The sequence below is a fragment of the Patella vulgata genome, chromosome 6, assembly GCF_932274485.2.
Source record: "Patella vulgata chromosome 6, xgPatVulg1.2, whole genome shotgun sequence".
NCBI classification, from domain to species: Eukaryota; Metazoa; Mollusca; class Gastropoda; family Patellidae; genus Patella; species Patella vulgata.
In genome coordinates, this window is record NC_065884.2 from 60,810,500 (window position 1) to 60,823,327 (window position 12,828).

The 12,828-nt window shown below is 38.0% G+C and overlaps 1 protein-coding gene across 1 annotated transcript; it reads right to left on the reverse strand.

The window, feature by feature from the left end:
• Window positions 1–240: 240 nt before the first annotated feature.
• LOC126824520 (proline-rich transmembrane protein 1) lies at window positions 241–9,569 on the reverse strand. Its single transcript, XM_050553766.1, has 4 exons — window positions 9,453–9,569; window positions 8,042–8,322; window positions 1,532–1,654; window positions 241–855 (listed from the first exon to the last, which is right to left on the reverse strand). The coding sequence occupies exons 1-4, from the start codon at window positions 9,469–9,471 to the stop codon at window positions 676–678; spliced, it is 603 nt and encodes a 200-aa protein (XP_050409723.1). The 5' UTR covers window positions 9,472–9,569; the 3' UTR covers window positions 241–675.
• Window positions 9,570–12,828: the final 3,259 nt, after the last annotated feature.

Consider the following 12,828-nt stretch of genomic DNA (forward strand, 5'->3'; position numbering starts at 1 on the left):
GTTATCCGCCCACTTACGTCTAATCTTGTGAGCACGATACAGGACGTGGTGGAATTTTTAAATACTTAGTGGGATTATTTATTGCGATAAAAGGAAGAACCCTGTTGAAGTTTAAAATTTTGGGATCTGAGATTATTAACGGGTTTCGTGAAGTTATCAATCGACGTGTATTTCTCCAATAAACATAAAGTGGTATCAGATGTTATAGAAAGATCAATAATAGGTTTAAATGTACTGATGTTTCTTTATTTAAATTTCTGTTAAAATTATATACATTATTTACATATTTATTTTTTATTCAAAATCAAATTTATTCTTAGTTGTTTCAAATATAAACACAAATTGTGATGGGAAAAAGTTGTTCACCGTTGTACGGAAATGGGAAACACCGTTATGGTGAGGGGCGAGTTCAAAATATTGGAAATATAACTGATGGTATTTTTCTTGCTTAATTTTTGAGGGGATCAAGTGTTAGTTTTCAAAATATATACAAAGACAGAATTCATTAGAATTCGACGTGGCCATTATAAAAATTACACAACCAATAATTTTCAGGTATAGGCCTACATTTGTAAAATTAAATACTAAAAAATAATTTATAGTTTATTGGCTGATTTCTCCATATTTGCAACTTTTTATCCTCTTGGGACATTTTAAGGTATGGCAAAAATCATCTTAGCAATCGTAACCATAACAAGTGTATGCATCACTGGTTGTTACCACGACAACGACAACCACTATAGTAACGACGACCAAAACGGCACCCAGGGCCATGGCAATCATTGATAAACGTTTAGCTTGATGGGCTTCTGATGCTGCTGTTACGAAGTCACCTCTTTCGACTGCCCGACGTGCCTACAAAATAAAGAACACGGTAAACCAGTACTGAATAAATGTGAAATACTTAGGTAGCCATGCTACCAAACAGATTGGGGGCAATGCTGGGTCACAATAGAGTTGACAGGCAATGTATATGTTCTTAATAGCAGCTTTGAACGATGATTTCTCGGGAAAATAGCGACGTAAGGACTTGATGTTCGAGTCTGAATTTATGATTATCTGTATAATACCATTAAGTATAAGAATAATCTCAGTTGGTTTCGGTGACAGGGGCAGTAACTCTTTGAGTGAATCTGACTTTTGATAGGTATCTACTCCTAGCTGAATAATCAAAAAAAAGGGCACTAATACTGCGAAAAATTGGTGTGCAACTCAAGACGGTCCTTCCTAGGGACTAGCCGAATAATCAGACAGGCGACAGCTGGATTAAAGAAGAACAAAAACACTGTGATACGTCGCACGGTTACAAGAATTGTGGACTGACAGGCGAGCTGAGGACAATACACTTCCAAATGAAATGGGGGCATCATCTACAATCGACATTTCCAATGATTCTCGATGCTATTGGTGACTCTCGGGTACCGTGTGTTGTAATATTTCTTGTCACTTAAAGATATTGACCCAATAATAATAACCTTGGGTGAGAAATACATAACTGCCATCACGCTATGATGTTGTTACTAATACTTACGTCAAGGGCTCTCATTATGGCCATAATACCGATTGGCCAGCAACATAATAATGTGGCAATAATAGCCAATGTTAAATGGTCTGGTGGTGCAATTGCTATCTGGTTGCCCATTGGTTGAGTAACCTAGAACAAAAATTAAATTTAAGATATAATTATCATTCCGTTTATTTGGTTGATCACGACGTGATCTTAAAGTAGCTAAGTCTCTAACTCAATATCATTCAAAGTCTTACACGTTGAAAATACGAATTTTTTGTCAATTCAAATCAACATTGGTGTTGTGATCTTACCAGGAAAAGGTAGGCTTCTGATATGCAATATTTAAGACAAAATAAACATTTTACCATTGGTACACGAATCGTGAACCATGGTGCGTTTCAGCGTCATTTGTAACAAGTGACCAGAAAGAATGAGGATAGACATATTCCACAACTCATGTCAAACGGTGACGCCATATCTTATATGGAGAGCTTGCGCAATAGACTGTAATAACCAGACGCTAGAAATAGCTATTCGGTTGAGACTCATGCCGTATTTCGCTGGACATAACTGATTTGAAATTAGAGTCAAAACGGAAACAATTAAATGTAAATCAGTTTATATACAATCAGATTACATTATCATATGCGTTGCGACCCATTTGGGTCAATTTCTAGGTCTCAAATATTAGCGATTTGGTTCCTTTAAGACGTGTTTAGAGATTTAGAGCTAAATATGCCTATTGCAGGCCTTTTGTTTGGTTTAAAATGTTATTTTAAATTATTTTATTCGCATAGAAAGTCTATAATCAACGCTCTAGAGTCTAGATTATTTGCAAGATTTTAAAAAGTTAACGACCGAGGTTCTGTCTCGGTTGTCAAGTACCCTTGTTACAGTAATGAATAATCTACGCTATATCTTCCAACAGCCAATTTTCATGATTTGACCTATGATAGCAAGAACACCCAGTCCTTTATATAAATCTTACATAATGTATCTTTAATATATCAAGTGAAATGAAGGGTATGCATTTTATTCTAACCAATATCGATTTTTTGTAGAGATGCAGTCACAAGCAACTTTATCATTGAGGAATCGCTTTAGCATCATTGTATTAAAGATACATTATGGGAGATTAGATAAAGAGATGGCAGTTCTCGCTATAATAGTTAAGAACTAGATAGTGTAAAGGTAATTTGCTAGTCTCGGTCATCATTACTAAAATCATTAATATAAACAGCATAGTCTCGATTATCCAGTTTTTCTGATTTAATTATCAATAGCCGTTGCGGCATATAGGAATCTAATCCAGCCAACATCAAAGGCTAGCCTTGACATCGAGAGTTTATTATGGCCTGGATAAGTTAATTAATGTTTAATTGATAATTTAGATAACATTTCGGGCCTAAAGAAAGACTTGTAATAAGCAGATTTTGCTCTTGCATAATGCATGTTTAATTATGTATTCATTTTATATCAGGAAAGAAAAACAAGAAAAATCCCCTTGCGATGTAAACACGAATGTACTTGTGGCTATAAAATATCCTATATTCTATCAAATACAAAATAAAGGATAGGGTGATATTGACTTATTTACTAATAGATAACTCGTCCGTTTTAAAGGGGGCGTATCACAAATATCTGATGTAGGGGTGTGTATTTGTTTTTAGTATTTTGTCATCAAATATTCGTCAAAGAATATTAGTTCGAATCTGAATATTCAACCATGAACCGATTGCAACGGCCCACAAGATAAAGAAAGGAAGAAAAATAATTATCCAATTGCTCGTCTTCAAATGAATTGTAAGAGAGGGGAAACTCGACAGGCCTATTACAACCCTCTACTTTAATCCATAACAACGACTAGTCTCCTGTACGTGCGTCACTTCCGGAAGGTACAGATCAACCATAGCAACGATCTTTACTAAGAAATCATATTTGGAAGTTGTTTAACTTATTCTATCACATACGTGAAGTTTGTGGACAGCAACAGTCTCCCTTTAATGGTGCTCGCCATCCGAAAATAAGTCTCAATCACTCGAAGTGAATAAGGTGAAACTGTTTGACACGAGCTTTAAATAACAAAATAGTTTTGATTAGATCGGGTTACTAAGATACCAGCCACACACCGATATCATAATGACAGAAGCGATAACGACGGTTAAAATAAATACATGGGTTTTCTATGATTAATCAGCCAATCCCTCACAATCTCATAAACATGACCCTATACATGCTTATGTTAATTATAAGATCGATACTCGTCGATTTCGTAAAGTGTAGTTCAATTTTTCACTACCCGAATTATTCTACCTTGAAATCAACAGAACATTATTTTAAACAAATGGCGAGATTGTTCATCCTGATTATAAACATATATATTATTCAATTCAGGTTATGTTTACTTTCGTTTTATATTCCAATTTATTTTCAGATTTATCTTATTATTTATCTTAGTTAGTTTTAACTAAGTTTAATAAAGAGTTGGGCATTCTTGCTATAATAATTCAAAAAGACAATATTGAAAGTTTCAGTCAAATTACTTTATTCTGAACGGAAGTTTGGACTAGAAATGGGCATCAACTGTGTCCGCACCGTCTTCGAGAATTGCCGATCGTTTGATTGACAGACGATAACTCCACCCACATATTCTCGATTATCAAGTTGCATTCTCAATGGCTATGGTATCCTCGCATGGCAGGCCTTTTATCACCAGTTTCCCGCAGTGACGTCAGTGACTAACGGTAAACGTTAGCTTAGTCCGCAATTTATTGATTTAATTTGAAATGTACGACTGTTTAAATCCAAGCTGTATCCAAACCATCTGAGGGTCTACAGAGTTGATTTTGAGTCTGTCGTGTAAAGAAAGGTCTAATTGGAGCCTAAATAAAGACTTGCAATAGACAGATTTAGTTCTTGCATAATGTATGTTTAATGAGGGGATAATGTGAAAGGCAGTTTTGGGACCAAAAGTACTCTGTATTATGCATATTCTCAACCCAATATTTACTGGGAGATAATCTAGCATTGATATTTTGGTTAACTAAATGTTTAATAATCAATTTGAGACTTGGGTACAGTTTGCGTGAATTAAATCGTAAAAAAATGAGATATTGTTCGAAATATGCAAATGACGATGGTCGGCTGTAAATTATTTAAATTATAAACTAACAATGTTATAATAGGACCGACAGCTATTTTTCAATTCAGATAAATATGTAACAAACTATCCGTGATATTCTCTAATGCGAATAAGAGTATTTGATAACTTTTACATTAGTTATAAAACATCGTGATATTGACTGATATTCCAATGAGTCCATTATTTTGAAATGAAATGAAATGGGATTTAACGTCCTCCTGTTCTGCTCCGAACAGAGCTAATGAAGGTGGGCATAGGCCGTACAGTGTGCTATGAGGGAAATTTTGCCCGGACAGCGGCACTACGGCCTACTCTTATATCGAATTCCAACTGTCGAGGGATCTTTTACGTGCACGCCAACGTGTACACGGGACCTCGGTTTTTCGTCCCAACCGAACCACTAGACAACTGTCCTTGTCAGGCCCTCCGTCCAGGATTACTGATAAGAGGGAACCACGCTGGAAAATCTGGATGAACTTTTTCGGCCAATGCAGGAATCGAGCCAATGCCTTACCCACTTAGCCACCGTGACCTCCGCCGCATTATTTTGAGGATATTATATATTATATAGATGTTTGCTTTTTTTTCTATGCTGCTAATTTTGTATAGCTTCTTATCTACGTATATAGGTCTTAGTTACAAAGGTTATGGAAAATTATAGATGTTTGCTTTGTGGGTTTTTTTTTTCTCTCTCTCCCATATATAGTATAGTCTCTTATCTACGTTACACTCACTTTGTGTACTCTTTCAAACTATACTATTCAAAAAAAGTAGGGGATATTTGATTTTTAAGTGTTATTAAAGTCACCTAATGAAACTGACGAAGAAACAAATGACAAAATGAAATGAAGTTCACATTCATCGATTTATTCCAAATGATCGTTAGACTAAGTAAGGCACAGACTGACCATTATAAGGGTAAAATGATACCCGGGGTCAAACAGCAAAGTTACCACAGCATCACAACCAAGTCAGTAACGGGTAAATCCTCCTCTGTTTGCCAAACAAGCATTGATCCGACGTGGCATACTCCTAATGAGACGTCTAAGGTCATTTTGGTCCAGATTGTCCCATTCCTGTTGCAACGCAGCAGCAAGTTCTTGGACATTGGCAGGACGTTGTTGACGTTGACGTAACCTCTGTCCAAGCATGTCCCAGACATGCTCGATGGGGGAGAGGTCGGGACTCAGTGCTGGCCAAGGTAATGTGGTGATGTTCTGTTGTTGGAGGTAACCTGTAACGATCCTGGCCCTGTGACATCTTGCGTTGTCATCCGGGAAGATGAAACGGCGGCCATGACGTCATGCGAACGGCACAACATGGACTGCCAAGATGTTGTCCCGGTAGTACTGGCCTGTAACACGCCCTGCAACAACATGTAAAGCCGTTCTTCCAGCAACAGTGATGCCTCCCCACACCATAACAGAACCACCCCCAAATCGATCATGTCTGATGACGTTAACGTCTTGGAAGCGCTCGTTTCGACGACGCCACACCCTCCTACGTCTGTCCAAAAAATCAACAGTGAACCTTGACTCATCTGAAAACATCACATTGCTCCAGCGTCGATTATCCCAGTGTTGACGATCCCTACACCAACGACGTCTTGCCTGAATGTGATGATCTCTCAAACAAGGGATCACGCGAGGACGTCGGGCGCGAAGGTGACCCCTATGCAGTCGATTCCGAATCGTCTGGCCACTCACTCTCACACCAGTGTCTGTTTGAAGACGAGCGCTGATCTGATTTGCTGTGATGACACGATTTCTCAAGGCCAAGGTACGGATAAATCGATCCTGGGCTTGAGTTGTCGCCCTTGGTCGACCTGAGCGTGGTCTGTCCTGTACAGATTGTGTATCACGGTATCTGGACCATAGCCTGCTTATGACAGACTGAGAAACATTCATCGTCCGCGCCACAACCGCCTGTGTTGTGCCGATCTGTAGCATGCCAAGGGCACGTAACCTTTCATTTTGGGTAAGCCGACGCATATCAAAATTTGTTTTCTGGTCACTAAAACAATTAAACTGATGTTTCCACCCTGGAATTCAATGCCACAATGACTGTAACATTCAAAGTCAGAGTCGTGCAAATCTTGGGTTGGACCCCCATGATGATCCCAAGCATCACCTGCATTCCATGCGGTAGCTATTGGTGCGTTTGGGCGTCACAAGTAACTGGAAATGTTTCTTCTGTTAGGTTCTATAGTGACTTTTTTCGTAGTCATTTGCATATTTTAGTATTATGCCCCCAAAATCAAATATCCCCTACTTTTTTGGAATAGTATATTATTACGAAACAAATTACATCGATTGTGAAACAGTAATCGGCTTTCCTCGATACATTCCGGTAAATCCCGGCTTATTTGAATTTATTGTACAGAATTCCTTTTAGAGCTAATGTCTCCGAAATGTATAGGTGCATATAATGAATACACCTTCATATTCCGGAAGAGTCCAAGATTTCCGATATTATTTTATAATAGCAATTTATTTAAAAGTAGAGTGCATAATTTAGAAAAGTTTACGCATACATAAAGTTGACCATTTGTGCATAAAGTTTACCGTTTGTACATAAGTAAACCATCTGTAGATAAAGTTAACCGTTTGCACATAAATTAACCGTCTGTAGGGCCTACATATAGTTAACCATTTGTACATAAGAAAATTATTTGTACATAAAGTTAACCGTTTGTGTAATAGTTAGCCACCTATGCATAAAGTTAACAGTTTGTAAATAACTTAAACGTTTTTGCATAATTCACATATAAAGATAACCGTTTGAACATAAATTTATACATAAAGTTAAACGTCTTTACATAAATTTGTACATAAAGATAACCATTTGTATATAAAGTTAACCATTTTACATACAGTTAACCGTGTGTACATAAAGTTCACCCTTTGTATATAAGTTGACCATTTGTATACAGTTAAACATATATTATGCAAGAGCTAAATCGGCCAATTGCCGGTCTTTCTTTAGACATTAATTAACTTATCCAGACCCTAATCAACTCTCGATAGCATAGATAGCTTGCGTATTTACTTGATTAGAATCCGATTTACTGTCTTTGAATAAATCAAAAATTGGATAATCGAGACAATGTTTTTTATCTTAGCGATTGTAGTAATGATGATCAAGGCTAGGTCCAAAATTCAATCGCTAAATACGCGGTTCAGGGTGGATCAATTTGACTGAAATTTTCAGCAAATTCCCTTTTATATTTTCTAGTTTTTATCTATTATAATGAGAACTAACACCTCTTTATCTAATCCCCCATAATGTATCTTTAACCATTGGTACATAAGTTAACAATTTGTATACAGTTAACCATTTGTACATTAGTTAACAATTAGTGCGGAAAAGTTAAGAAATTGTATATTTACCACCACATTGTTATAATTTCCTGGCTGTTGTGGTTGTCCGTGCTGCTGGGGTTGTCCATACTGCTGGGGTTGGCCATACTGTTGGGGCTGTCCGTACTGCTGGGGTTGGCCATACTGTTGGGGCTGTCCGTACTGTTGGGGCTGTCCGTACTGTTGGGGCTGCCCGTATTCGGGTTTTGGTTGTTGTGGCTGTTGATCAGCTCCGTAATTGGTATAACCAGTACCATAGTTGTTGCTGCCCCCGGAGTTATTCAAGGTTTCAGTATAGTCTGGTGGTAATCCTGCCATGATACAATACATTAAAATAAGTGGGACAACAATTAAATAAAGGGAGGAAACGCCATTTATCTTTAATTTCTATAACACCTGATACCACTTATAATAATTAAACATTTCTGTCGCACTCTTGTATTTCAAAACCTTTTCTGTTTATGATCATTTCAAGAGGTTACCTTCTAGAAATTAATTTGGGTTTTTGACATCCAAACTATTCATGGGTGTCTTGTACGATATTGTGTATGCTCATTTTCTTAGAACATTTGATACCATTTCTCACCATGGTGTCGTATAGTCCCTGTGGTATTAAAATCCACATACTGTGACGATTATATTGTTATATGTCGGATTCAACTTTTCGCCATTTTGTGTCACGTGAGTATTTATTAACGGACCGGCTTGCAATCAAGCTGAATTACAAAAGAATGGCTGAAATATGGTTTAATGGTACATCAACGTCAAAATGGCTGTGTTGCGACAATGGCACAAAACAGAGAAATTGGGACACTGCTGAATACTACTGAAAGCTAGTTACTACTATGGTGTTAATTATTTTCATAGGGGTTGGGGATATCAGGCCGGTTTAGGGAGATCAGACCTTTTGGGGTGATCACAATCTGATTTAAGCACAGATCCTATTTCGTTTCGTTTTTATAGTTCAAAATTTCGTTTTACTTGTCTTTACTACACTAGCGTAGGCCATCGAAAGTATAAAAAACGAAACGAAATATATGTCTGTATTTTAATCAGATTGGTAAAATCAGGCCAATTGGAAAGGTCAATCAGGTTGGAGTGATCAGACAATATGTTGGGGAGACCAAATCCAGCATTCTGAAAATTCCAGCATAGGAAAATTCACCTTTCAAAATGTCTGCGTTATAATTACGTTTGGTTTTATGGTATCGGAAATTCCATTACACCAAGTCTCTTGGCACCAAATGCGTCAGGGTTAGGGATAAACTGAAAACACACAATCCCACTCATACATGTATATTGTATTGTACAGTCTGTTAACCTATATACCAAATATCTATTGAATTTTCTGGAGTTCAAAGACTTCAAAGCCTTATTTTCGTATAGACCCTTTCTGTACATTATAGTGTGCGTGTGACTGAAAAAAAATTTTTTTTATTACCTCCTGCTTTTTCAGACATTTTCGATGTTTTTGTATCCCAGCTATAGATCCAAATGAATTATTGAGCTATGTGACCCAGCTTGTCGGCCACAGGATTGTAATCTAAGACGAACAAGTTATTGGGCAAGATTGAAAGGAAATCACCAGATAAGAGGTCAAATGATATCTGGTTAAAGATTAATAAATATCACAATGCTTTGATACCATAGTCATGTGAATATTAATGCAAACACACATTATGACAACCAACTATATTCGGTATACGCCCACTTTTAGAAGACCAAATAATGAAATGGTGTTTATGGTCCTACTTTTCAGCACCAGAGAGAGAGAGAGAGAGAGAGAGAGATAGAGAATGAGATGGGGTTTAACGTTCACTCGACACAAACTAGATCATTTCTGGACTAACACATGGTTCAATTTTATTTCAATAATTCGCTTGCGCGTAGGGTTTTTTAGCAATGAGGGGAAACCGAAGGACCCGGAAAAACCCCACGAGGTTGGACAGGCGACCCTACGCCTTGTCACGTACAACCTGGGAATCGAAACCCCACCAGTAGACTCAATGGCAGACCGTATGATAATATGCCGTGGGGTGAATTTTGCCTTGCTCTTATTTCAAAGGATCTTTAAGCCCACGCCATTGTCAACAGCGGACCTCGGTTTTTCGTACCATCCGAACGACTAGACACTGTTCCTGGTCAGACCCTTCGTTCTGCACAACTGACAAAGGGAAACCACGCTGGGGAAATCATGATGAACTTTCTCGGCTAACATCGTGAGCGAACCCCAGACCTGGTAAACGAGTCGGAATCTTACTCACTGAGCTGCCGCGGCTATATTTTTTTAAAAAAAAAAAATTTTTAAAATACAGACTAGTCCATGTTAAATTAATTATATGCATTTCTCTCTGATATGTTACAATATAACATTTCCTTCACTCTTTTTAGTTGACTTTTCGTTATGTGATTTGAGGTACAATTGTAACCAATCTTACCATGTTTTTCGTTTCGTTTTTTTTTACGGAATTTAAGTCAGCCTATAATTACAAACTTAACATTGTTAACCAGGCATTTTTTAGGGGATTTGAAGTAGTGGGTTCCGGGGGAAAAGTGGATGTGTTCGGGGGAGAGTGAGTGTGTTTGCATTGTGGAGGGGGGGGGGGGGCGGGGGATATTTGAACAAACGGTCGTGATCTGGTGCATATTTACATGTATGTATCGACTGACGCCCCCACATAATTTTTTGCTCTTATGTACTTCCCTAGCTGTGTATCCTTTACCAAAAGCTTTGGACAAATTACGTTCTTCATGAGCTGAACATGTACCGTCACCGTCGTTCCATCAGATTTAAAATTGGGCACCGTAAGTGGGCGAGCAACGGCTTTGTATTAATTTTGGACTTTCTGTACACTCTTTCAAAAGCAATCATTATCAAACATCGCTATCTTCATTAGTCAGGTCTTTAAGACGTTGTAGGGCACAAACAACAATGCACCAAATATTGTTTAATTTGGTAACAGGTTTAATACATCTCAAAATCTTATACAGTTGATCGAAGATCTTTCATCAAGACTAGAGACATAGGCTACATATTAATAAATAATGATGACGGTGGTGGTGATGGTGATTAGAGTTGAGGTGGTGGTGGTGATTGACTGAAAAGGATAAATAAACCAATCAAGCACCTGACAATAATTATCAATAAACTATACTATTCAAAAAAAGTAGGGGATATTTGATTTTGGGGGCATAATACTAAAATATGCAAATGACTACGAAAAAAGTCACTATAGAACCTAACAGAAGAAACATTTCCAGTTACATGTGACGCCCAAACGCACCAATAGCTACCGCATGGAATGCAGGTGATGCTTGGGATCATCATGGGGATCGTCAACACTGGGATAATCGACGCTGGAGCAATGTGATGTTTTCAGATGAGTCAAGGTTCACTGTTGATTTTTTGGACAGACGTAGGAGGGTGTGGCGTCGTCGAAACGAGCGCTTCCAAGACGTTAACGTCATCAGACATGATCGATTTGGGGGTGGTTCTGTTATGGTGTGGGGAGGCATCACTGTTGCTGGAAGAACGGCTTTACATGTTGTTGCAGGGCGTGTTACAGGCCAGTACTACCGGGACAACATCTTGGCAGTCCATGTTGTGCCGTTCGCACGACGTCATGGCCGCCGTTTCATCTTCCAGGATGACAACGCAAGATGTTACAGGGCCAGGATCGTTACAGGTTACCTCCAACAACAGAACATCACCACATTACCTTGGCCAGCACTGAGTCCCGACCTCTCCCCCATCGAGCATGTCTGGGACATGCTTGGACAGAGGTTACGTCAACGTCAACAACGTCCTGCCAATGTCCAAGAACTTGCTGCTGCGTTGCAACAGGAATGGGACAATCTGGACCAAAATGACCTTAGACGTCTCATTAGGAGTATGCCACGTCGGATCAATGCTTGTTTGGCAAACAGAGGAGGATTTACCCGTTACTGACTTGGTTGTGATGCTGTGGTAACTTTGCTGTTTGACCCCGGGTATCATTTTACCCTTATAATGGTCAGTCTGTGCCTTACTTAGTCTAACGATCATTTGGAATAAATCGATGAATGTGAACTTCATTTCATTTTGTCATTTGTTTCTTCGTCAGTTTCATTAGGTGACTTTAATAACACTTAAAAATCAAATATCCCCTACTTTTTTTGAATAGTATATCTTAATAAAGAAACATAAAATAGCATCGAGTGCCTGGAATTTTCTGGGACCTGCACAACCACGTGATAAATCAGTCATGCATGTCGACTGTCAATATCATCGAATAATAACAATATATGACTATAACACATTACAAAACTTATGGATTAGATTAAACTATAACTTAATATGCTGCGGTAATTCATCTTACCGTGTTTTATGCCCTCCAAGCGTTACAAAACTGGTGCTGAAGACCACGCTTGCTTAAGCGAACAAGTTGTCAATTAAATAACAGTCTCCTACATCCAGGCGCAAATTAAGTCAACTAAAACAATGACAGGCCTAAATAATCTAGACTACCTTCTCGCTTAAAGTTGATCAAAATTTATGGAACTTTAAAACCCATTTCATATCATAAATCACAGTAATAAAGGCTGCCCCCAACTGTTTTCATTTTTTTACCTGTTATAACGACGGGGTAAGAAAGAGAGTGAAACAAGATAGTGTCACTTTGTCATGACTATTTTATCTGTGCAAATGTAAACATCCACTCCTTGTATTTGATATAAACATAGTTCATTATCGCAATCTATATTATTGCGTACTTAGCTGAATTACCCGATATATATATATGACTTAAACGAATAAAGAACGTGAACTTGAATATAAG